The 26,618-nt window shown below is 53.7% G+C and overlaps 1 protein-coding gene across 1 annotated transcript; it reads left to right on the top strand.

Moving 5' to 3' along the window:
- The first annotated feature begins 150 nt into the window (after positions 1–150).
- IGFBP5 (insulin like growth factor binding protein 5) lies at positions 151–16,964 on the top strand. Its single transcript, XM_042995300.1, has 4 exons — positions 151–1,337; positions 14,690–14,919; positions 15,515–15,634; positions 16,754–16,964. Exons 1-4 carry the CDS (start codon positions 1,004–1,006, stop codon positions 16,883–16,885), a joined length of 816 nt encoding a protein of 271 aa, XP_042851234.1. The 5' UTR covers positions 151–1,003; the 3' UTR covers positions 16,886–16,964.
- Positions 16,965–26,618: the final 9,654 nt, after the last annotated feature.

Below are 26,618 nucleotides of genomic sequence, written 5' to 3'. Positions count from 1 at the left end.
TTACATTCCGGGGGGAGGAGGGCACTGTTCCGGGAGCTCAGGGGAGCCCCCGTGTGTCTAGAAGGCCTCTCCCCACCCCCACCCCGTGTGAGTTTGTACTGCAAAGCTCCTTGGCACCCTCGCCTGGGTTGGGTGTTGGGGAGCTCAAATAGCAGCTACAAACTGGCTGGCAGCCAGGGGCCGTCTATTTAAAAGCGCCTGCTCCACCGGAGCCCGTAGTCTCTTTGGAAACTTCTGCCGGGGGAAAGAGCTAGGAAAGAGCTGCAAATCGGTGTAGGGTTTTTTCTCCTTTTTTGCTCCTTTTAATTCCCCCCTCCTCCGTTTGCACCCTTCTCCGAGCTTCACGCGGAACCTGCGAATTTCGAAGAGGTGGTGGCAGAGTGGGAGCAAAGAGGTGTTAGGGTTTTGGATTGGGGGCTTTTTTTCTTTTAATTTCTTGATTTCAACATTTTCCCCCCACCCTCGCGGCCACAGCCGCCGCCTCGTACCTGTTCCGCGGCAGCCGCGCGCCGCAGGCAGCTGAAGGGTAGAGAGGAGCAGGGTATACTTCAGATTTTAAACAAAATTTTTGAAGGCAGACCCATTTTTCTCCCCCACCCCCCACCCCCTTCTCCTCCACAGCCTCCGAGCGCATTATTCCGGTGGTTGTTTTGGGGTGAACAATTTTTGGCTTTTTCCTCCCTGTAATTCTGACCGGGTCCCGCCGAGCGCGGGGGGGTGTTGTTTCTCCGGCCTCCACTCCCTCCGCGTGCACCTGGCGCAGCTCTTCTCCCCCCAACCTGTTGCAAGTCCTTTAATCCTTGCATTTGGGACTTGATCGTGGGCGCCTCAGCCCTCCATCTCTCCCTACATTTTGCAATTGTCTGGGGGAGGGCACCTGCTCTACCTGCCAGGAAAAAAAAAAAAATTTTTTTTAATTTCTCCGGGCGCCCCCCTGGCCCCTTTCTCCCTACACTCTCGCTCTCGTGCCCCGCCCCAAGGTAAAGGGGAAGACACGGAGAAGATGGTGCTCACCGCGGTCCTCCTGCTGCTGGCCTCCTGTGCGGGGCTGGCCCAGGGCCTGGGCTCCTTCGTGCACTGCGAGCCCTGCGACGAGAAAGCCCTCTCCATGTGCCCCCCAAGCCCCCTGGGCTGCGAGCTGGTCAAAGAGCCGGGCTGCGGTTGCTGCACTACTTGCGCCCTGGCCGAGGGGCAGTCGTGCGGCGTCTACACTGAGCGCTGCGCCCAGGGGCTGCGCTGCCTCCCCCGGCAGGACGAGGAGAAGCCGCTGCACGCCCTGCTGCACGGCCGCGGGGTTTGCCTCAACGAAAAGAGCTACCGCGAGCAAGCCAAGATCGGTGAGCGCGCTCGGTGTGCCAGTCAGTTACACGGCGCACGGCCGGGGGACACGGGACAAGCTGGCCCCGCGCGCTTGGCCCAGCAAGTGGCTTAGAGCCGGGGTGTAGCCGGGGAGGAGGGTGGGGAGGGTCCGGGCACCTCGGAATTGGAGCCTGGCCGATCCAGCTACCCCAGGCTGCTTTCTAGCCGAGCTTCTCTCGCGGTTTTCGCTCCTTCTCCTCGCCCCTACCCCCACCCTTCTCACCCTCCCCCTTCTTCCCGAATACTGACTCTGAGCTGCTGTTCAGTCTCCCGGTCCAAACCGCCGGGTACTCAATCTCCAATCTGAGAGGGTGCATGTTACATTATCGATTCCCTCCTCCATCCCCCACCCCCACCCAATACGGTTTTTTCTGGACTTGATAAAGAAAATCTCTTTTGTTAAAATATTGCTTTGACTGGGGACCTGGAGAGAGAGGCGTTACGGGTCTGCTGTGGTAATTCCACCTTTGTGCCTCCCAGTCCCTGCCCTTCCCCCCCCCCCCCCCCCCCCCAGTCCGTCCTGACATTTCTATCCTCTACGCCTGCACACACTCGCGCGCACACACAACGCTCGCACGCTTGGAAGCTAACGCCTTTAGGGTGGGGGCTTTGATGCCCCTCCCACGTGCACACCATTGCTCTTGACTTGATTTGACTGTTTGTGGTAGATGGTGAAACAAAGTACAATGCAAAATACCTTCTTTCCTCCTGGGAAAGGAAAAATTACAATAGCTCGCTCCGCGGCGGTGGCGGGGGGGGGGGGGGGGCGGCGGGGGGCGGGGAGGAACGGGTAAGGTTTAGGTTCCTGTGCTGAGTATTCGTCCCCGAATCTAATTCCTTTTTCCCCGCCCAAATTCCGATTTCACCTAGGAAGAAAGGTGGGTAGAGGGACAAGAAGGGATGGAAAACTCAGACATCACAACTTGCCCGCCAGTGCTAATCTCCCCACCACCACCACCACCACCTCAATCTTTCAAATCGGATCGCAAGTGGGTGTGGTGTAAATGCAAGAGGGGCCCTGGAAACGCAGAATGCAAAATCAAGTGGGCGGAGACGGAAAAGCCGCGCTCAGGGAGCCTCCCCTCCGCCTCCAGTAGCCCCGCCCCCTGGTTGCCCCGCCCCCAAATTCTCTGTGTCTGGAGTCTAGGGTTTAAAAGGTTGACAGAGCTACTTGTTCAATCAGTTCAGTCAGAACAGTTCTGCCTCCTTATCCCCAGCCCCCACCACCAGACGGGGTTTCCGTTTGGACTTAGACCTGATTTTACTTTTTTTTTAAAGTCCAGTGAATCGGACACAAAAATCTGGGTTCTGAAACATCAACCTGGTTATTCTCTCCAAAAGGGGTTAAGACTTGGCTAAATAATTTTTTTTTCTGTGTAATTTCTTACTGAGACCATGCCCTTCCCTCCTATCTCGTCCATTAGGGCACCCAACATGAGTTTTCCTAACTGCAAACTACAGACATTATCATACAGGAAAGGAGTCCGCTCCTGAGAAGCGGCAGAACTTTCCCGGGTTCTTCCTAGATTCCCGCAAACTTTGCAGGTTTCGCCTGTCGCCCGCGGCTGCCCCTCCACTTTGCGAAAGGCTGTCGTTCTCCGGATTGGAGCCTGCAAAAAGGAACAGAGGGCAACACGCAGGCCCCGGAGGCCCTAGAGGCCCGTTTGTGAAGTTATTTTTATTAGGAGCCACTTTCCAAGGCGGTCCTGGCCGCCTTCATCTTGGGGGATGTGGATTTGGAAAATCTTAGCACGGGGGAAGAAAAGGTATGAATCGATTTCCTGGCTTGGAAGCCAGCGCTCTGGGTAAAAATCCGGTCACATCGAAAGTATGCAAGGTATCACTCAGCCGCATTCTGGGCCCGCTTTTATTTGCCCAACCGTGTGGTTGGTGTGATGCGGTTGGTGTGAAAGTTGTGCGCGCAGGGCAATTGCTGGAAGAGCAAATTGGCTCATCAGCCAACTTTCCAGTTCAACGTAATACGCGCGCGCGCGCGCACACACACACACACACACACACACACATACTGGCTTTTGTCCCAAGCAAGATGCCCTTTAGAATTCTCTGCAGCCCATTCCTCAACCCCCACCCAAAAGGTGCCTCTCGGCGAACACGTAGCACCCTCCACGCCCCACCCTAGACTTTGCGACTCCACCCCGCCTTCGGCAGGTGCCTGACCCACCTCAGTTTCCAAACGGCTACAGGAGCTGACCCCCTTCCTTCCGGAAGATAGTACGCTAGTGGGCGCTCCTGGCTAGCGCCTTTCAACTCGAAAATCGCTGAGTGGGTCCCCAAAAAGTTGGAGACAGGGCAGAGACGGTTCATAAAAAGAGGGGAAAGAACAGAGAGCGGGAGGAGAGTGTCGGCTCCTTTGGCCAAAAATCTTGTTCCCCAACACCCCACCGCCATGTCCCCCTCCCAAAATCAGCAATGAGAACTTGGATTTGCCTCTCCCTCCTGCGGTTGCCATACAGATATAGATTATGCGCACACACACACACACACACACACCCATAAATCAAAAGATACATGCGCATGTAAAGAAAGATACAGATATAGATACATATATATATTTTTTTCACCAAAAGAAAAAGTGCATCTCTAGAATCCGAAATGGAGAGCTGAGGAGAGCGAGGTGGCAGGCAGCCAAAGCTGCTGGGAGGAAGAGCCGAGGGCGGGCGGGCGGAGACTGGTGTTTTGCTGGGCGCGTTGCTGAGCAACCGGAGAGCCGAGTCCGCCCGCGAACTGGGTGATGGGAGCGCGCCGGGCCCTACATTTTATTTTGGCCAGTTCTGGGGCAAAGATAGATACAGAAACAGAGGGCAGTGTGTGTGAAGGCTGGAGGGAGGCGGGAGACGAGCTATTTATTGAGCCAGGCTCAATAAATATCGGTGAGCTGGGTCGAGTCAAGGAAGCACCGGGCTTTTGCTTGGGCATTGTTTGGAGAAGGAGCCCTGTGGCTTTCTGGGAGGGAGGGCAGCCCACATATTTGCCCGGGTCTGGGAGATCTTTCTTGAGCCTGTGGGACATTAAGCTTGGGATACAGGGAGAAATGGGTTTTGAGTTTCAGTTCTGTCATTGAGAAATAAGAGAGAACAGAAAGTATGCTCTGGGAAAGAAAAAATAAAATTACCTAAATAAAAATAAATTCGACCTTTGCTGCTTTGAGGGGTTTGGCCTCCATCACCCTGGCTTCCACTCCAAACCTGGTCCGAATGCCATGTTGAAATCAAGTTCCAGAGTTAGGTTTATTGGCCAAATTTGTGTCTGGGTTGAACAAGATCATGGAAAACTGAAGGAGCCAGATTCCTTTCCCACCCGCATCCCCTCCCTTTGAAACAAGTCTTTGAGAGGCTGGCTGTGCCCTGAGACAACCAAAATGGGAGTCAGGAAGACAGGAGATGGTGCTTTTAACTGGACTTTTCTTACCTCCCGCCACCTCTTTCTGCTGTGTCAGCTCACACTGGAAGAGTATGGACAGTTGGCCACTGTGAGAGCTCATTTTCTTTCCATATTTTTTTTTCTCTCTTCTTACCCCTCCTTCCCACTCCGCCCCCACCCCCAGCCCCTAGCTCCCGGCAATCCCTGAGGGCTTCCCTGAGGGCTCCAGTTTTAAGTCCACGCAGCTGCGAATTAGCCTGGGGCTTGGGTGGTTGGTTTGAGCAGCAAGTGGGCTTAAAGCTGCAGAGGGAGGACCGGGCTGACCTAGGAGGCAGAGGTCACCTCGAGGGTTCCAGCAAAGGGCAGGAGAGCAGGATTCCCAGCAGAAGTCCGGGTCCCCTTAATGGGGGATGGGGGGAAGGGAGATAGGGGGAGGTGGCTAGCGGGGTAAAGAAGGTGATTTTTGTCTAAAATTTTTGCTTTGTACCTGAGCAATGCCTTTGCAACCTTGGGCTATTGAATGTGTAAGAACGTAGAACTTGAGAAAAGGGATCTGCACACTCCGAGCCCACTGCATCCAGAAACTGGAAGAATGCCATAAACAGAGCAGGTACCAGTGAGGGACCAACACGGGGTACAAGTGAAGAGGGCCGGAGAATGGACTCGGTGAGAGATGAGGAGGCAGTTCAGAGGGGTTTTGTTAGGGTTTTTGTTTTGCGTTTTGCAGTTGGTCTAAAAGTTGCAGTCCCCAGAGACCATCCTTAAATTGCCATCTGGATATGTTTTCCAAAACAATAAAATTTGTTACCTATTTGCAAAAACTAATAAGCAAATCTACAAGGAGGCCAGTTCTAAGCTTCTCCTCCCCACTGCCCCATATACAGAGGTTCCTCCACTTTTGTTTCCTGTTCCATTTCTTTTCATGATTTCTGTTATGATGTCCTTTTTTTTTCTTTTCTTTTTTGTTTAATATAAATCCAGAGAGACAAAGTGGCTCTTCCTGTCTGGCCACTCGGCTTAGCTCGGTCCCAGTGTGCCCCCAGGAATTGTCTGGGTATTGGCCAAAGAGTGCTGATGCTGGAAGGAACCCACAGATCCCAGCAATCAAAGCAATGGTTTTACAGATGAGACGCTGAGGCTGAAGGTGTTGAGTCACTTGCCCAAAATTAGGCGCGGAGTTGGCAGCAGAGTCGGGTGGATAGAACTCAGTCTTACAGTCCTGTTGATTCTATACTTCATTCTGCCATTCCGGGCTCTTCACTAGTCCCTGGGGCCTGGCCCAAGCTGCAGCGAGGCTGTGGCAAGTACAGCCCAATGGTGGGGGGTGTGAAGGTGAATGGAGGGCTCAGAACTTGGGGGTGCTCTGTTTTATGGGAAGTGAAGTAGCCCCAAAGTGGAGAATGCAACACCCCTTTTATTTGCAATCCCACTCGGTCGCATTCCTTTCTCTACCTGGGCTTGGGAACAAGGCTGGCTTAGGCCAGTGGTTTGGTGAGGGACAGGCAGGGGCAAGGAGAGTGGAAAGGGGCAGTGCTGAGCCCAGACTTCAGATCCATGTACCAAACCTCATTTCCTGAACTGCAGGGCGCTCTCTGGGCGCGGGAAGCCAGGCAGGCAGGCCCTCGCTTCCCCTTGGCTGTGCCTTGGCCCACAGGGTCCAAGGAGAATGTGGCCAGAAGCAGCCGGCTTCCTGTGGCCACCAACCTCCGCCAGCACAGGCCTTTTGTGGAGTCAGGCAAGCAGGATGGGGAGACCAGAGCTGGCAAGCTGTGCAGGGCAGGATGGGAGGAGGGAGAGAAAACCACAAGCCACAAGAGTTGATAAGGAGGAGAACAAGTCACCAGATTTTGAGTGTATACAAGTATGTCAGACAATCTTTCCCAATGAGAAGAGAGAGAGAGAGAGCGGCCTCCTGATTACAGCTGGGGGCCTCAGATTGATCTGAGGAATTGCCAAAGGCCATGCTAATACATCCTGTAGCTGTGGCATCCTGTCCCATGTCTCTTGGGGGATTGATTCTTGAGGACCAGACAGATAAGATAAAGCCCTCTTCCCGGTAAGTTACACCTGCCAGGTGTGCCTACAAATAGGTTACCTCATTTTCCATCCCTCAACCTCAACCATCAGATGTGGGCCTTCCCTTGCTAAATCCTGAAGCTGAATTTGCACTCAAAACCTGGGCTCCTTTGACCTTTGCTGGTTTGCAGCGATGTCTTGCAACGATGCTCCAGTTATCCCAAACCATTCAGATTGTTCCATCCCAGCTGAACTGAGCGTATATGCTCCACAGTCTCTTTGTCACCCACTGAAGATGACTGTCCTTCCAGACCCTTTAGGACAACACTGGCCAATTGAAATATAATACAAGCCACCCATGTCAGTTCAAATTTTCTACTAACCACATTTTTTAAAAAGGCAAAAGAAATGGGCGAAATTAATTTTAACCATATATTTTAATTCAATATATCCAAAATATTATCATTTCAACATACACCCAAACAGTTATAATGAGGGATTTTATGTTCCTTCTTTCACATTAAATCTTTGAAATCTGAGGTGCAGTTGACATCTACAGCCCATCTCAGTTGGGACACTACATTTTCACTGGAAATACTTGATCTGTAGTTTTAAGTTTCATAAAAGTTACAGTTGAAAAACTGGATTCACATACCTGAGTTGTTCCAAACATGCTCAAAAATTGTCCAATAACAGTATTCGTTTGTAAATTTAAATTAATGTAGGGGTAAGGGCGCCTCGGTGACTCAGTCGGTTAGGCGTCTGACTTCAGCTCAGGTCATGATCTCATGGCTTGTGAGTTCGAGCCCCATATTGGACTCGGTGCTGACAGCTCGGAGCCTGGAGCCTGCTTCGGATTCTGTGTCTCCCTCTCTCTCTGCCCCTCCCCTGCTCACGCTATGTCTCTTGCTCTCAAAAACAAAAATTAAAAAAAATTTTAATTTAATTTAAATGAAATACATTCTTGAATTCAGCCCCACTAGCCACATTTCAACCTTCAGTAGCCACATGTGGCTAGCGGCCCTGTAACTGGACAGCGTAGAGGCCACCACAAGCCCCTCCCCAACCTGAGGAAGGAAATAACGTCCCTACTCTCCTCCGGCATCCAAGGAGTCCAAAAGGAAGAGTCTTGAGTCTGGATTGCCAGACACAACAGGACTCTTCTCTGACCCCTAGCCACTCTATTCGTAGGGGGACCAGAGAGAATTCTCGCTGTCTGTTTGCTCCCTGCCACCCTCTTCTGGCCATCCAGGACCATTTTGAGGGAATGTGGCTGCCTAATTGTAAGGTTCTGAATGGACTGTGATGAGTCATGAGTGGAAGTGTAGCCAGGTCAGAGAAATGGCCAAGTGTCTCCTCCCCGCCTCCCCCCTTTTCCATTCAGAGGCTGCTTTCCACCTGGCCCCTCCTCTCCCTTCTGGTTTGGGATGTCTGTAGGGAACAGACATTTCTACTGAGCATTCTCCACCTTCGCCAGCTCCAGAGAAACCTGGCAAGGGATCTTGACGTTGTGCGTAAATGTGTATTTCTTCTTTTTTTTTTTTAATTTTTTTAAATCTTTATTTGTTTTTGAAAGAGAGACAGAGCGTGAGCAGGGGAGGAGCAGAGAGAGGGGGAGACACAGAATCCGAAGCAGGCTCCAGGCCCCGAGCTGTCAGCACAGAGCCCGACGTGGGGCTCAAACTCATGAACCATGAGATCGTGACCTGAGCTGAAGTCGGACGCTCAACTAACTGAGCCACCCAGGCGCCCCAAGGCTCAGTGTGCATAAGTGTGTGTTTCTTATATGTAAAGTTACCGCCAGCTGCCTTCCAGGGATCAAGAAATGTGTACCGGAGCTGCAGCCCTGAATCCTCCTTGGGCCCTAGGGGAAGTAAAATGAGGGGCGTTTTTTCTTTACCTCTGATCCCAGGACGGTGGAAGGTGTGTGAGGGAGACCTTGGCCTTTCATTCTGGGGAGTGTTACCAACTTGACACCAGCCACATCTGTGCCATCTAGGCAACCTCGGTGCAATTAGGAATTGCAATTAGGAATTAGGAATGCAATTAGACAAGGGGAAACTTCTGGAGGGAGTTCTCGAGGTAGGGACTGGTTCCTTTTACCTGGGCTTGGTGATCAGACTTTCTGGCAGTCTGACTCTTGTTCTGACTGCTTACCCGCTATGCTAGATGCTGTCTTTATTTCTCTGCTTAGGAGAGAGATGTCACATATCCCTGTTGACCAACTTGGCCATTGGCTTAGAGCACCTGAGTACTTTAGTTTTCCTGGCCTGAAATGGGGCAGGGGCTGTCAAGGAGCTCAGCAGGGTAAGCCTAATGGCCTCCCTGTCTATTCACAGATTCTCTGAACCTGCTCCCCGCCTCTGTCACTCACCCCAGGTCAAAGTTCCCCTCCAGTGTCTTCTGCAACTGTCCCTTAGGATGACGGTTGTTTGGGTTTGTTTTCCTCTTGAAAAGACAGTGCTTTTGTCCCTCTCAGACCATAAGTCAGGTTAAAAAGAGCCCAGAACACGCACGTCTGTTGCTGACCACAGAGGAAAAGAAAACAGTGTCTTCCAGGAGAGACTAGGGCAAGGCAGACACGGGCCAGGGATGGAATGGGTAGGAGGAGGGACACTGCAATTCCCCAGGAAGGTTCAGCAGCCTCTCCCTACCGCCCTGTCCCCTTTCTGTTTACGCAAGGGCATGCGCACACAGTGTGATTGATTCACATGGCATCCACAGCTGGGAAACGGTCAGACTTCAGGAGACTGAAACGTGTCTCACGGTTTTTTAAACAGTGAGCCGACAATCTGTCATTTCCCCGTAAGCCTCCTGTCCTCACAAAAAGCAGGAGGATGCAGGTTGGCTGCGAAACAGGGCAAGGTTGGGAGGCGGCTCAAAGCATCTAGCCACACCCAGGCACAGGTCAGTGCCCTCAGACCAGCTGTCCAGTGGAACTGTCTGCGATGATGAAAATGCTCTATACGTGCACTGTCCAACACAGTAGCCATTCACCGCTGTGGCCACTGAGTCCTTGAAACGTGGATAGAGTGACTGAGGAGCTGAATTCGTGATTTGATTTAATATTTATCCATTTAAGTAGCCACATGTGGCTAGTGAGTACTGTATTGGAGAGCACAACCTTAGATCAAAGAAGCCCAGTAAATCTGGGGATCCCTCCTTGTTCCTGTTCCTCTAAGACTAATTCCTTGGCTTTCTGGCTCCCTCTGCAGCAGCTTCAATGCTTTAAGGCAGGGGCCTGAGTGATGTGACCTCTCAAGGCATCCAAGGAACCCTAACATGCCTGAGTTTATGTTACAGAAACGCTTCTAGACCCACTTCTCTTTAACTCTTGGGGAAATCTTTGCCTGTCTCTATTTAAAGATTATATACTGGTTACCATATAATCGAGAGAAAAAGATAAATGACAAAGCTGTGTGCTTAAGAAATGTACTGCTTAAATTCCACAGAAGGAGTTAGAATGAGGGCCAGAGGAAACCCAGCTCCCCTTTTCATTCCTTGTAGAGATTCTGGGCAAACCCATCTTGTCTCCTGGCTAGAAAAAGAGACTTTCCCTTCCCCAGGTCCAGGTGGCCTGGCAAAGCCCTACATTCTTCCGGAGCTGTGAATTCCAAATACGCCTCGGTTTCTTCAATTTCCGCAAGCAAAGTCGCAATATCAGGGCCACCCCGTTTTCTCTTAAGGTCGATTATGAGGTTAAGATAGATTGGGAAACTACCGCCGGCCCAGGAGCAGGGAGTTAATGATGCCAGGGCAGGACTAGGAGCCCCAGGATGGAGGATTAGATTGCAGGGAGCAGCGGGTCCCCGACACCTCCGTCACGGGGCTGGGGAGAAGGATGGAATCAGAATGCACCTGCTGGTGCACCATCCGGCCCCTGCGAGAGAGCAGAGGCAGCCAGAGGTTGGATGTGGACAGCACGGTGGCATTTGGGTAGGAAGCATGCATCGTATACTCCGCTGTGAGTAGACCTGCCCACCCTAGGGTGCCTCCGGGTGCATAGCAGCTGGGCCTACAGCCAGACACCCTCTGTGACTGCTGGGTCATGGAAATGGCACAGCCCTCCAGGAGGTGTTCCTGTCGGTGCAGGAACGGCCGTGTTGTGTCCCTGGATGCTGGGGCAATGCTCTGAACCGGGAGCGCCTTATGAACGGAAAAGGAACGGAGTTGGCCACCCTGACGTGGCAGGGGCTGGGGCCATCAGGGAGCTGGTTGGAATGACTGAGCTTGGAAGGCAGACCAGACTCAGAACCCACCTGAAAGGCAACCATCAGGATGACGGGATAGCCCTCACTCCCTCAGTCGTTGGGTGAGATGCGGGATCAAAGGGCCCTGCCTCCACCATCCCGTGGAGGAGCGAACAATAACCAAACATGCCGCTTTTCCATCTGCTGCAGAATCCTTTCAAAATGACATCCAGAGATGGGAAGGGAGGCCCTGGGCATGTCTCGCTTCCACCCCAGATCACTTGTCAGCTGCAGATTAGAGAAGCAACACGGGCTTATGCACAGGTCGGCCTTGTCCGTCCCCCCCTCCCCAACAAGCCTCCCACTCTCCCACTGTGTCCACGCGTGGGTTTTTTTTCCAGTTCTTCACTGGCCATCCCCACGACTCCTCAAATGCATGCTGCAGACACACAGAGAGAAGGAGAGGACTTGGGTAGCTGTCACAGAAGTAGAGGAGGAAAGCACCCAAATCCCAGATTTTAAAATTGCTTGCAATCCTTGGAAGCACTGGAAACAGGTTGTGTGGCCGTCAGTCTCCTCCGCCATCTACTGGCCATGCGGGGGTATTGACCTGTTTTTGGACCAGCTTCCATAACCCCCTGCCCCTTGAAGTTCCCTTGCCTTTCAGGGGCCCGGGCAACTCACCAGGAAGTCTTCCCCTAAATCCCCTCTGCAGCTTTGGTCCATATCCTCTGGATGAAAAAGTGCAGGAGCAGCCAGCTACCTGTGCCTGCCTGTCTCACCCAAAACTTAAACCCTTCCCAAATTGAAAGCCTGTTTATGGCTTGGCCGGGAAGCAGCTGAGTAGGGCTAGCCGGCTCTGCCATTCCAGCTCTGGTCTTACTTTCCAGCTTTTTAATCTTCGTAGCTCTGCACTGGCTTGGTGCCACGTTTCCGCTGTCTCTGGAGACTGCAGGTGACCACAAGACCCTGATTAGTATCTTTGATACTCGACTGTTCTGCTGCCTAAGAGGTCCCGTGGGGTTAAGTGGCACCAAAAACCAGGAGGCACATCAAAACTTAAAGTTCAGAAGCAGCCAAAGAGCCTGTGCGCTGGGGAGGGTGTGCCCTCAGGAACCCCGCCTTGGTGAGCCCGGGGAAGGAGAGAGGGCTTGCAGGAGTGTTTTGAGTTCCTCAGAGAACTTACAGGGATCTGCATCATTTTCCGATATCAACATGTGCCTAGCCCCGAGGCCGTATTTGAACACCTTCAGAGAAAAGACTAAGGTGAAGGAAAATTTGCTCCCGAGTTTATGGAACCACTGCTAACAGCCCCGTCCTCCCGCCAGGAAGAGTGAGTCCAGGGTAAGGGTGGCCCATAGCACTTCCTAGAAAAAGTCCTAAGAGGCGAAGAGTCTTGAGAAAAGCTGTCGATATATGGAGTGCTGTGAGCCAACATGCTGCCAGGCCCACAAGGCAGACAGAGGAGCTCCGTGAGAGGTGACACGAGATCTGGAGGATGGCAACCTCTGACCAAAGGGACGGAGGGGCCCCTGCAAAACAGGTGGCCAGAGGAGGATGGGTGGTGCTCCCGTCCCAGATGTCTTCAGGAAGTAGAAAGAGCACCCTGAGACAACGTGGATGTACTTGTTCCTGCTTGGACACAGGGACGTGGACCCGGGGGTCTATTGGAAGGGTTCCAGGAGCTGGTACAGCCAGCCCCTGGAGGTGAGCAGCTTCCTGGGGTCTCTCCCATGAAAGAGGTGACTCCTGGAGCCCGGCCCTGCAGGTGCCCGTGAGGACAAGTTGCTGGCCCTGCAGCCCAGGCTGGAGCAGTTTCTGAAGGAGACACTCAGCCCTCTGCCAGGTGCCGGTCGGCATCTGGCCCACCCACCCCCCACCCTCCCTCACTTCACGTGGTTATCATCTCGATTAGGGAAAGGGTGTGGCCATGCACCCCAGAACGCCCCCAACCTTTCAGTGGCAACCATCTCTTGTCCTCTCTCCTACCTCAGCTGTCAACTGCTTGTTAAAAGTCCGAATGCTTGGTGATGCCCAGAGAGATTGAGTGAAGTGTCTCAGATCACCCAGCAAGATGGGCTCAGCAACCCTCTGTGCCACAGTTGGCTTTTCCCTTCCACACATCTCTCCCCAAGACCTGAGCCTCGGGTTTGGGACTAAGTTACTAGATAACAGAGCCCTAGCCTTTCAATTTGTACAGAGTCACCCCCCCCACCCCAAGCCGGCTCTGCTCCTCCCTGTGCCGCACCCCATTCTAACTTGTCCTGCAACCAAGAAAAGTTGGTTGGCTCCAAACCCCACTCCTTAGCCATCTTCCATCTGCCAGGCACATCACCATGCCAGTTAGTCATCACAGCAGGTTTGCTTGACTCCACTGAGTCAAGCCGAGGTGGGAAGAGGGAGGGAAAGACCAAAAGTGGGGGATGGGGACCTGGCACTGAGTTTTCTGCTCAGAGAAAGCCCGCCTGATGCTCTGCCATTTGCTCTCTTCCCGTCCTCTTCCCCTCCGGTGACTACTTCCCTGCCTATGGGTAAATACCCAAATCAGCTAACCCCCACCCAAAACACTGCAAACCTGTGGAGGCTTCTTCGGGGCGGGGAACTTCCCTGCCAGGGCCTTAAAGACCGGATACCTATTCACTTAAGTTTGACAAATCCCAAGCCAAGAGACAAACAGGTGCCCAGGTGCTTCCTGCCACCTGCCATCCCGACCGGGTTAGGCCGGGTCCCCAAACGCCTTCCTTACCCCACACCTGGAACTCCCCCTGGGAAGAGGGCCTCTGCCCAGGGGACACAAAACAGTGTCTTCCCACCAAGGTTCTCCTTCCCAGTGCATCCCTTCATCCGCACCTCCTTGGAGTCCTCTCCCTCCATTTCCCATCCCGATGCCTTGTCCTCATGGCTCCTGGGGAGCCCAGTGACGGTGGAGTGGGCAGGGGACCGGATCTTCCCTCTCCTCATTTGAGTCAGTCGGGGTCACTCCAGAGCCCTGTCTTCTCTTTCTAAAATTTGAAAAGAAAAGAGGTGTTGTAGACGGGGCCTCCCTGCCCCCACCCGCCCCACCTTGTACCTGGTCTTGCTCTGGGCATCCTGGCCACGCCCTGACCGACTGGGAAGAGCGGCTCTGTGTCTGCCGAGGCTGGTGGGGTCAAAGAGCTGAGAGGAGACGTGGGGACCCAGAGAAGGGTGCCTAGGAGAGAGGAATGTACTGGAAGTCTGTGGAGGGAGAAAAGGCTAGGGGTAGAATTAACAGATCAACAAATAAATGAACAAAGTCCTGCTTCTTTAAAGGTCATAAGTCAGCTAAGTATAGACTGTCACCAAGTCTCTCCTATATATAACCGCTCCAGCCCCAGCCAGCTGTCAGCCTCTCTTGGCCTGGAGCTGAGTTATGTTCCAGCCTCCCAGGGCCCGGAGCACAGAGCCAGCTCAAGGGTTCCAGGTCCCCCCACCCCGCCACCAGCACTGCTCCCCTCCAAGCCCCACACGTCTGGCTCTCTCAAATCTTCTCCTCTTCATGATCGTCCCCACCACCACCCTGCTAGCCTAGATCCCGAGGACCGTCCTACTCCCATCCCGGTTGCCCAAGTCAGAATCCATCCCAGCTCCAACAGTCCTGGAGGCACAAAGACCCCACATAGGATAGACTTGGCCTTTCCTGTCCATGCTGGGCTGTCACCTATTTTCCCCCAACAGCCTGCATCTCACCCCTGAGGCTGATCCTCTGCCTCCTTCTCCTGCAGAGAGAGACTCCCGTGAGCACGAGGAACCAACCACCTCCGAGATGGCTGAGGAGACCTACTCGCCCAAGATCTTCCGGCCCAAGCACACCCGCATCTCCGAGCTGAAGGCCGAGGCCGTGAAGAAGGACCGCAGAAAGAAGCTGACCCAGTCCAAGTTTGTGGGGGGCGCTGAGAACACTGCCCACCCCCGGGTCATCTCTGCACCTGAGATGAGACAGGAATCCGAGCAGGTGAGTCTCGAGGATTCTCTCCTCATCTCCGTCGGCATCCGCACCTGGCCACCTCTGCCACTCCCCTGACTTTTGACCTTCCCCTGCTTCTAAATGAGCATCCGTGGGCAGCAGGTGCTTTGGCTGGGCCTAGCTGAGGGCCTACCGCTTAGATCAGCTTGGGATTCAGGAGGATTTTCAGAGCCTACGTTTATCAGGCCTCGGCGCTTGACCGAGGGACCCCGGGAGTAGAGGCGGTGCTCATTCAAGGAAGGTGCTGGGCTGCCACAGCAAACACACCAGGAGCTGCAACGTCACCTGGGCAGAGGCTGCACGTTCCCCTAGGGCATCTGCCGACGACCACCCCGGATGTAATCAGGGCAGAGCGGAAGAGCTGAGGGTGGGTGTTGTGGGAGGTAAGTGGGACCATGTGTCTTCCTGTCTAGTCACACGCAGGCTCCTCCCAGAGGAGGAAAGATCTTAGGTAGCAAGTAATTGGAGCGACAGTCTCGACAGACCCTTCAGCCCCCGTGCCCTCGGCCACGCGCTCTGCGTATACAGGTGGTTTCTCCATTTGGGTGCCGCCGTGTCCCTCACCCCTGCCGTCCTCACACAGGGCCCCTGCCGCAGACACATGGAAGCTTCCCTGCAGGAGCTCAAAGGTAGCCCACGCATGGTGCCCCGCGCCGTCTACCTGCCCAATTGTGACCGCAAAGGATTCTACAAGAGGAAGCAGGTACGCCACCCGCCCCGCCCCTGCCCCCAGGTTCAGAGGGCTCCTGAAATGGCACTTGCCAGAAATTTTTTTTACCTCTGAATGCTTAAGATTTCCGTCATTAACAATAGTGTTTCCTGAGCCTCCGGTCTCCGTGCAGGTACCCCGGTCGCCGGGCTCCCCGTTCCCTCCTGTGCTATGATCTACTTAAGTTTTAATGATCCACCTTGTTTCCATGAATCCATTGAAAAAGGAAGCTTTATATCACTATGTCATATCGCACGTTGTACCTACTATTTTCTGACAACCCCACACACAGAAATACATACATCCGCAGATGATGACTTCAAAACCTATTTTCAGCAGGTACCCACCCCCCCCCCAGATCATTTACATCCCATTCGCAGCCAGCCTGCCCTTTGGGCAACACGGAATATTGAGCCTATTCAAGTGGTACCCATTACCTCAGGCCGGTGGTTCTCACACTTCCTGGGAAGTGGCTTATTAAAACACCAATTGCTGGCCAGAGTTTTCCGGGATGGAACTCTGGGAATTTCGCATTTCTAACACGTTCCCTCCCAGGTGACACTGATGGTCCACAAGGGTCAGGGGTCAAGAGCCAGGTGGCCTTGGGTCAATTCTTGGCTCTCCCACTTACGAGCTGTGTCCCCCTTACCTAGTCATTTAATGTCTCTGCCTCCAGCTTCTCATGCAAAATGATGACTGCACCCATTGTCCTTACGCAGTTATGAGGGATAATGGACTCTTCTTTGTAAAACCCTTAGAACAGTACCTTCTATGTAGTAAGTGTTCAGCAGTGTCTGCTACATGATGAAGCTGTGCCAGTGATGCCCGGTACCATCACCACCACCGCCTTCATCATCATGTAGCCGCCTGGAGAACACCGCGGCAGAGGACCCTGAATGGGTGACATAAAAAAGAGCTTGTAAGAGCTAATCAGGGGCCGACTGTCTAAGTTAGCATCTTCTGTGGGGCCATCCCCGTGCAGGGGGTTTACTGGAACCCCATGGCTGATGTCGGGGTTGAGAATCTGTCTGGGGGCAGGGAAGACAAAGGCCAGACAGGAGCAGAGCCTCCGGGGACAGCCACCCTCACTGCCTGTCGCTCTCCCCACCCCAGTGCAAGCCTTCCCGCGGCCGCAAACGTGGCATCTGCTGGTGCGTGGACAAGTACGGGATGAAGCTGCCAGGCATGGAGTATGTCGATGGGGACTTTCAGTGCCACACCTTCGACAGCAGCAACGTTGAGTGATGCGTCCCCTCCCCATCCTTCCCTCGCCCCGTCCCACCCCCAGCCCCGACTCAAGCCAGCACCTCCCTCCACCCCAGGACGCCACTCATTTCATCTCATTTAAGGGAAAAAAAAATACATATATCTATCTATTTGAGGAAACTGAGGACCTCGGAATCTCTAGCAAGGTCTCAACTTTCAAACCGGCAACAGCGGAGATGCAAAAAGCTAAGGAGACCCCCCCCCCCTTTGAAAATGGTTTTCTTTTTGAAGCAAGTTGAATGGACAGGGAGGGGAAGGGAGGAGGAACATGAGAGAGAAAGGAATAAAGTGCACGTGTAGAAGAGAGGGGGAGACAAACCGAGTTTCGAAAAAGGAAAGAAGAATGTGGGCAGGAAGGAAAGATCACCGGGACCATGGCTGGATCCACCTGTCGTGTCCAGCCCTGGCCTGAGTTGGGAGACGTTTGGGCACTAGAAGGTATGGCCCAAGGTGTGGCATTCGATGACACCCTTGGGGGTTTTCCCGACTGGATTGGATACAGGGGGAGAAAGGAAAAGACAGAAGGGGTCAGTGCCTCTCCTGGATCTGTCTCCACCTCCAGCCAGCGAGCTGCATGGCTCCCACCCACCCCTCCTCCCCTCTCACCCGGCAGAGGGTTCTCCCTCCCCAAAACTTCTAAAAACTAAAATGCATTCCATTCTTCTCCAAACAGAGCAGATGAATAACCGAGTGTCATTAGAGAGATAGATTTTTCCTAAGCAGATACATAAAGATTGTGTGTACGTCTTTCACTCCCCGTGCAGACGTTTAGAACCCAGTACACACGCCCAGAGTGGACAGACTTGCCCTTCCAGGGTGACTAGATCATGCCGACACGCACGGTGATTTCAGCCCCTCATTGCACTCAATTCACCATTAGCACGGCCTCTGTGGGGGAGGATAGGCTGAAAACAATGTGGCCTCGTATTTATCTATGAGGCTCCATGTAGTGATCTATAAGGCATATAAATCTATTTTCTTTCTTTTTTTTCTTCTTTCCTTTCTTTCAAAGGTTTGCATTAACTTTTCAAAGGAGTTCCTCTGGGGGCACTGAGGAACTTCCTCATTTGGGGAAAAACCAGGAAAACCCAAATTCTTCTAACACAACCCTTAACTCTGGCTTGGCCAGCCTCCCTCGAGGGGTAAACGCAACCTTGGGCAGGCCACGGTGTTGGATTTTTTCACGATTCCCCGTACGCGTGTGTGTGTCCATAGGTACCACCGAGCCAGGTAGATGAGGGCTCTTGATGGTGCATTGCCCCTGCATGCACCGTCCCCCCCCCCAGCATATCCTTTAGACCCTCCAGAAGTAACCGGCTCTGGGCCCTGCACCAGTCGCGCACACCAGCTCCAAGTTGGACCCCCTGGTCCTGCCCAGCCTTTTCATTTCATCCGGGCAGAGCCTGCATTTTGAAAGCCTCTCTGGGCCTTCACGCTGGCAGAGCAGGAGAGAGACTGAAGTGAGAGGTGGCAGCAGGGGTGATGGAAGTGAACCGGTTTAAATACAGGGAAACAGTAAAAGTGATTGCATTGTGCAGGCCCACGTAGAGGGCATATGGAGGGACGGGGGCTGGAGGGACGGGGGTAGTGGGCAGGGGGACTGCCCTGTTTTAGCTTTGGAGCAAAACAACAGAAAGGAGGACAGAGCCAAGAGAAGCCTCCCTGGCTCCCCACCCCCTACACCCTTTGGGATTCGAGAGGAAAGAAAGAGGAAGATGGGGGCACGGTTTCTCAGAAATGAGCTTAATCCAGGCCTGAGGGCCAGTAAGGTGGGCAACTTTAGGCAGGTTCTAGACCCTCGCTGCTGGACAGGAGCAAGGATCGGCAGAGACTGGCTGTGCTTTTGAAGGGACAAGACCATGCGCTCAGGTGGCTACCTTCAACCCACAAGGAGGGACTGAGGCCAGAGTCTTTCGAGCTCTCCACCCACACGGGCCGGTGCAGGCTTTGTCCTCGGTGTGGAGGATGGACGAGAGGCCAGGACGACCAGGAAATGGATGCTCCAAGGGTGCTGTCATTTGGCAGCCAGATTTGGAACCAGGAAAATTCCCATTCCTGCTGACTTCCTCCACGGATTGGCAGCCGTGGGCTGTCCTCTGAGGCTCGAGAAGACCTGCCAGGAAAGGGCAGGAAACTGGCAAAGGAGACCCCTTCTTGCTATGAACACAGCTCTCTCCACTCTCTCCCAATGGCGTGGCACCATGGAGGCCACCCCAACACCGAACTTGGGGCAGTGAAGAGGGACAGCAGAGAAGCAGATAGATTTCAGCTGGTGGGAAACTTGTAGCTATGGAACTCGGGGAGGGGGGGTCTCCTGCCCCCCCCCAACTGGACAGTTGGCTGGGACAGGAAAGATGGTCGATTGTCATAGGACAGAGGGCCCTATGGGGATGGCAGCCATGAGGACTCACTTGACCTGCTGTGTCCGTGCGCCCCATCTCTCTGCACAACTGTCCCCAAACCCCCGACTCACGTTTCTGTGTCTTAGGCCAGTATTGTAAACCTTTCCCACCTCACTCTTCTGTCTGCCCTTTCTTTCTGTGGATCTTGAGCAGTCTTCTAACTGGGATCTGCCAAGTGGATACTGGGGTGCCGTTGCCCCTAAGAAAAGACTGAGCCAGGGATTGCATACCCCTTCCCACACCCCTCCCAAGACCTGGACCTGGTTCCTGAGAGGGGCCCCCTCTTTTCCCCCTGCTGTTTACTGGACTCTGAACGGGCGTCTGCCCCTGATCTCGGCTCTTTGCTGTCGGCCACGAGGTGGGGGAGGATGGTCTGGTTTAACTCCACCAGCGCCTTCGGGTTTCTGCCGTTCAGGCCGCCTCACCCGAACCTGTGAGGCCAGTGCTTCTGCAGAGGGTGACTCTGGTCAGCTGGCCACTCCCCGGAGGATGCTGGACCTTCGTGACGGATGAGAGTGACCTCCCAGGATGAGAGGGAGGCCTGGCCTGCAAAGGCAGTCATCGAGGAAGATGTCCCCATCGAGGAGCGTGCCCGGGGCAGGGCAGGAGGAGAGGCAGGTGGGCAACGCCACCAGCTGGGATCCTGAGCAGGAATCTTCTTGACTCCAGGCTGCCTGACGGCTGCTGTTTATCCACCTAGAGGCCTTAGGCTCCGGGTTTTCTGTGGCCTCAAGACTCAGTGTTGCCCCCGCCCCACTCACCCACCCAACAGCGGGCCTCTTCCCATCCCCCTCTGACTCATGCCTCACTCTAGCAGCGAGAGGATATCCGTCATTTCCACTGGTTCCCGCTGACTGAGGGAGGCCTCGCCAGGACTGAGCCTCCTTCCCCCAGAGCTTCCCCACCCACCTGAGCAAAGCAGGGCATCTGGGACGGAAGAGACTCGAAAGTTTCTCAGACAGCCAGGCCTGGACAGGCAGGCCTGGAGACATTCAACTCCCCACAGGGGAGGACGGGAGGCCCAGGAGGCCGTGGGGTCTACCTCCTGTCTCCTCACCCATTTCCCACCCACCCCCACCCCCCGCCCTGCTGTCACCACCTCATTGGTCTCCATGGTAACCGCAGGGTCAGCCTCCCCTGGGGGAGGGGGGCCTGACCTCTGCTCTCCCACCACCCAGCCTGGTGGCAGCCACACGGCTACCCCACTCAACTGCCAAGCCCCCCCGCAAGGTGGCCCACGGCTGCCCCTCTCCCTCTGCTCGGCCCACCGAGAGGGCTGCCGTGCCCGTGGAACTCTAGAGGGGAGTGGGCCAAGGAGAAGCAATCCTTGGGCTCAAAGAGGACATTTTTGGCTTCTGAGAGAAAGGAGGCTGGGTTTAGAGAAGTGGTGGCACGAGGGGACGGGGACCTGCCAGCCGGCCACCTGGGTGTTGTACTGTCTTTATTTTTAAAACCACTAAGTGCAAGACTTATTTTTGCACTTTTCTCCACTTTTTTTTTCCTCCTAGGTTTTTGTTTCTTTTTTTAAACATACTTTCTTGGTTTTCTAATGGAGTATATAGGTTAGCCATTTTCACAGACTCTGGCCCCCTCTCCAATGGGGGGAGGGAAGGTGGGGAGCACCGGCCACCTGTGCCCGTCCCCCCCCACTCCCTGGTCCCCGGCCACCAGCCTGAGTCCCCAATCTCCCACCACCACCGCATAGTAGCCCACATGGATAGACAGTTGTCAGACAAGATTCCTTCAGATTCCGAGTTGCCTACCGGTTTTTTTTTCTTCTTTTAAGACAGCAATAACCACAGCACATATTACTGTAGCTCTTTGTAGTTTTACATACGTACATACCATAACTCTCTCTCTCCCCTTGTTTTGTTTTCAACTTTTTTTTTTTTTAAATAAATGCTCATAATCTTTACTGGTGAAAAGGATGAAAAAATAAATCGGCAAATAAAACCAGGCTGAGGGGCTCGCCTCCTGTTTAAGCATTTTGTACCTGAGGAAATAAAACAAACAAAAACAAAAACAAAAAGCCAGAGGATCTCACGTTTTATTAAAAAAGTGAAGATTGCTGTATACTATTTATTCAACTTATAATTTATGTTACTCCTTGATCTTTGTCTTTTGTCATGACAAAGCATTTATTTAATAAAGTTATGCATTCAGTTAGCCTGCGTCAGCGTCCTCCGAGGGCCCAGGGAGGCAGGTGAAGGGTGAGAGGCACACAGGGGTCCCCTCAGGCCACATTCCAGAGGGCGAGGAGAAAGGGCCAGGCAGAGGAAAGGCTGACGGGCCTGCTCCCTCCACAGAGGAGCCCCCAGACCCAGCCTCCCATCCAAACCTGAGCGCCCCCTTCTCCATCCGTTCAAAACATTCCAGTGAGTTAACGGACACAGCGTGCTTAGAGCAATTAGGCAATGTGCGCTCAGCTACTGTTTTTACCGTTATTACCATCATTTAATCTCAGCCCCTGCTATTACGTAAAGTGGCCTTAATCTACCCTTTAGCAAATGACGGGTCCCTTTTCCTTGGAGAGGATTTTCAGGAAGGTATTTCTAGAATGTTCCTCAGTCGCTGATTCTGGTGCCTCGTATAAGCTCTTAACTCCTGGGAACCTCTGGCCAACGTGAATCCTACCTCCCGCTCCTGCCCAGCCCCCAGCTGTCTCCCCCCAGTGAAGAAGAAAGCCATAAAATGGCTAATGACTCAGATTTTAACCTTACAGCCATTGAAAGAGCACAATTCCTACATTGCCCCACTATCTGTCTTTCCTTCCTCCTGGGTCCCTTCTTCCTAATGTCCATGCCCCCCCTTCACGTGTGGGGTGCACAGGAGTTCACTGCCCTTCGTGCATCCCACTGACGGCACCCGATGGCTGCCCAGTCCTCGGGCACAGCACATAGACAGAGTTGGTGGCATCCCCACTCTGCCCAGCCCAAACCCTGGTACCTCCGCCCCATCCGAGTCATGTGGCCGATGGAGTGATTAGGAGCATCCTGCCTGGTGAAGAGGTTGGCCTGTCACTGGCCATGCATCCTTCTGAAGGTCGCTGAAACTCTCTTCCCTGGGACCCTTCAGACATGTGGTCATTCAGACAGCGCCCAGCAGCAAAGGCAAAGATAGAGCAGGCCCCTCGGCCTTGCCTCTGCCTAGATGCACGAGGAGGTACAGAGAGCGATGGGGTATCTATTCACCTCCCTTTGCAGGGGGGTTGATGAGGGAGCCCAGGGAGAGTAGTGCTTGGAAAGGCTCTGCTGGTCCAGCCACATGGTACCCCTGCCCCGGGACTGTCTCCTGGCGTCTCCATTGGCAGCCGCTCACCCTGCTGTCACCCCCATGCTGCTGGGGGTGGGGGTATGTGAACCCGGAGTCTTCTCCCCACTGCTCCTCCCTCCACCAGGCTCCGCTGCTGCCCGTGGGCCTCCCCCCTGCCCTGACAACCCTCCTCTGCGAACTTCCTGTTCACCCACGAGGTCACCTAGGATTCTGGCTCCCGGCTGCTCCAGACCTGGCCCCACCCCACCCCACCCTGCACGATTCAGGGGTCATTGGAAAACCCCCACAGCACCCCAGTGATCACTCACGGGGTCCTTGTGACCCAGTAGGACTGGGCTGGCGCCTCCCTCACCGCCAGCCGGCCGCGCTGGTCCACGGCCACACTTCCAGAGACACTGCTCGCTGTGCTGTCGACTTCAACAGTCTCGCCTCTAAACACTCAAAGCTCAGAAGGCACGCTCTGAGCCTCAGGACCCCGAAGGGCTCCACACGGAGAATCCCAATACCCCGCTCCCCACTCCACTCGTACTCTGTATCGCAGTGAGGAAACAGGTGGGGGCTGCAAGGCCGGCATCTTACTCGGGGGAGAGTGAGTCTTTGGTCTCCCCATTCTATTTTCCAAGCCGTCGAGCCTCTCCGGCTTTGCCTCCTTCCCTGAGGAGACTAGACGCACGGGTCCACTGTTACCTCTGCTTTTCTGGGTCCCACCTGCCCTGCAGCACCTCAGCCCTGGAGAAGCCTCACCAGCCAACAGTGGCACTCCCGTTCAGCCCTGCTGAGCCCTGATGGAGAAAGTCCCTCCGCGGTGTGGGCTGGCATCATCACAGAATCCCCAAGCTCCAAATCCTGCTAGCCTTGCCTCCCTCCCACGCTCCCCCGTGTCTACAACACCCTTTCGTGCTCCTCTCCGTACCCCCTGCTCCCCATCAGAGAAAAGCAAGACCGGCCTGTGAGAATGTCCTACCTTCGCATCCAAACCCCTGTGGAGTTAGCCAGAAAGCCACCGCCCTGTTCCCCTCCCTCCTGAACCCTTCTTCTTGCTTCCAAAGGACAGCCGCCTTCCTGTGCCCTGCACACCTGCGGCTCCCACCCTTCGCCATTAACCACCCCTCTCCTGCCGTGGAGGTGACGGTGGAGAAGGAGCAAAAGGGGCACATATGAACAGTGTCTTGTGGATAGAACCCAATGGGTCTTGTTCATGAATTGGATGTCAAGATGAGGGTGATGGGAAAGTCAAGAGTGTCTTCTTGGCACTCCGGGCAGCTCCAATACAGTGTGCCCAAAATCGAATTCATCCTGTACGCTCAGGTACCTTGCCCATCTTATTTTATCTTACACGTTACACACTGCAAGTTCAAGAACAAGAACGCCATTTGAACTCATCACCTTCCCTCCTAAGCCACCCTCTCCTCCTCCCCAAATCCTTCCTCCCTTTCCGGCTGCTATCCCAGAGAATGGTACCGCCATCTACCCAGTTGCCTTAGCCTGACCCCCAGTGTCATTGCTGACTCCTCATTCACCTCCTACGTCCCCACGTCCCAGGAATTGGCTACCTCATCGAAAACTCTCAAATCTGGGGCGTCTGGGTGGCTCAGTCGGTTGAGCATCTGACTCTTGATTTCGGCTCAGGTTATGAGCCCAAGTTCATGAGATCAAGCCCCACGTCGAGCTCCACCCTGAGCCTGCTTGAGATTCTCTCTCTCTCTCCCTCTGCCCCTCTCCCCTGCACTCTCTTCTCTGTCTCTCTCTCAAATAAAAAATTAAAAAAAAAAAATCACACATCTAGTCATGCCCATCCTCTGCTTAAACGCTTTCCTTTCAGTCCAAAGCTGAGATCCCTCAGCAAGACCCCCAAAATCCTTCCTGACGAGCTCTCCTCTGACTTCCTCCCCAGCTGCTCCTGTATCTACACCCTCTCTCTACCACAGGGAGCCTCAAGCCTCCACGTAGCTCATGCTGTTCTCTCGGCCTGAACACCCCCCCACACACACCACATCTTCCTCTGAAATTCCTACCTCCTCCCTACAACTGTTCCTGTGGGACGTACATTCCTCCCAAGTGCACTCGGGAACACCTCTGTCCCTCCCATGGACGTCGCAGACTCCCGTGGCTGTTTCCATCCACTGCAGTGTCAACCCTTCGGGACAGGGGCCATAATCTGTCTCATCTTCACCTCCAAGAACCCTAACCCTGAGCCCAGGGTGCAGCACTAACTACACGTAAGCAGCACTTCCTATACGACAGAAATGATTTTATATTCTCAAAGCAATTCTTTGAAAAAGAAATCATCCCAGTATTTAAAAGGGAAATAAATAAAGCTCAGAGGTTAGGAATGTGTCCAAAGTCCCATATGTCATAAGTAGTAGAGTCCAAATTCCGTTCAAACACTGCCTCACCCCGGGGGCGCTCTCACCCACCACATCCTATGGAGCCGGTCCAGTCTCTACAGCAGTGGCCGTCCGGATTCAGAGGGCTTAACAACAAGGCCAGCTTCCCAGGCACGAAGCTTGTGTGGTCACACAGGGCCTGGGCCTGGCTTAATCCTCTGCCATAACTGTCTTGAAATTCTGTTTTTTCAAATGTTTATTTTTGAAAGAGACAGAGAGAGAGGGAGAGAGAGAACATGCAGGGGAGGGGCAGAGAGAGAGGGAGGCAGAGGACCCGAAAAGCGGGCTCTGTGTTGACGACAGAGAATCCGATGCAGGGCTCGAACTCACGAACCGCAAGATCATGACCCGAGCCCAAGGCAGACGCTTAACCAACTGAGCCACCCAGGCGCCCCTTGAAATTCTTAATAATTTCTAAACCAGGGGCTCTGAATCTGCCCCAAATTGTACAAATTAGGTCACCGAGAAACTAGGTGACTCTATGAATTAGAATCGCCCAGGGGGCGTGTTTCAATGCAGATTCCCAGATCCCTTCCCAGGCTTCTAGCTCAGGCGGTCTTCGACAATGGGTCCCCTGTTTCTGCGAGTTTACCAAGCATCCAAGCTCCCAAATGGACTCCTGGGACCACCGCTTAAGCAAAATCACCCTTTGAGACCCAGCAGCAGTTTCCCGTGCTGCCCCCACGGTGGCAGTATAGCCCCAGTGTTTGTCAACAGCCCAGCAGTTCCAGGAGGTGAGCAACCAGCCTGCAATCCTCAAGATCCCTCCCCCCCCAACTCCTCCCAGCCATCTTCCCACTTGGGAGCAATTATACTTTCCCTCAGCAAAGGTTTCTAGGGCATACTATCCATCCATCCATCCATCAGGGGGTTCCTGTAGCTAGAGCCACAGTGGGGGTGCGGCTCACCCATAAAATCCTCTTCAGAGGGTTTAGAGCACAGGGAGGCTGTGAGCAAGTGACGTGGAAATGAGCACTCTGCAAAAATACTACAGAAAGGGCCCGAGTTGGCAGTCTTGGGGTACGGCGGGGGCGGGGGCGGGGGAGGGGGGTCTGGCGTGAGTGTTAACTCCAACGACGGCCCCTTCATAATCCACCCCAATTTATATGGTTTTCACATCCATGGTCTCACATTGCTACCACCCTGTTATTTGAGGCTGAGATCATCCCCATGAGATGCAGAAAACTTGAGTCTCAGAGAAGGCGGGTAGCTCCAGGGCAATAAAACAGTTAAGTGGTGGGACAGGATTCAAACCCAGGTGTCCTGACTCCAGCTTTCTTTTTGCCCAGCTCTGCATTAGAATCGCCTGGGAAAAAGAAGAAAAAGAAAAGAAAAGAAAAGAAAAGAAGGAAGGAAGAGAGAGAGAAAAAGAAAAATAAAGAGAAAGAGAGAAAGGAAAGAGAAAGAAAGAGAGAAAGGAAAGAGAGAGAAAGAAAGAAAGAAAGAAAGAAAGAAAAAAAAAAAGAAAGAAAGAGGAAGGAAGGAAGGAAGGAAGGAAGGAAGGAAGGAAAGCCCTACCTGGGCTCCACTCCAGGCCAATTAGATCAGAATCTCTGACGGTGGGATGCTGACATGCATGTTTTTTTAAGCGCCCCGGTCAATTCGAATGTTAGCCGGGGTCGAGACGGCCTGCACCTGCAGGGAGAGCCA

This window comes from Panthera tigris, chromosome C1, assembly GCF_018350195.1.
Source record: "Panthera tigris isolate Pti1 chromosome C1, P.tigris_Pti1_mat1.1, whole genome shotgun sequence".
NCBI lineage: Eukaryota > Metazoa > Chordata > Mammalia > Carnivora > Felidae > Panthera > Panthera tigris.
The sequence above is the reverse complement of the archived record's forward strand: the minus strand, read 5'-3'. Positions and strand labels throughout refer to the sequence as shown.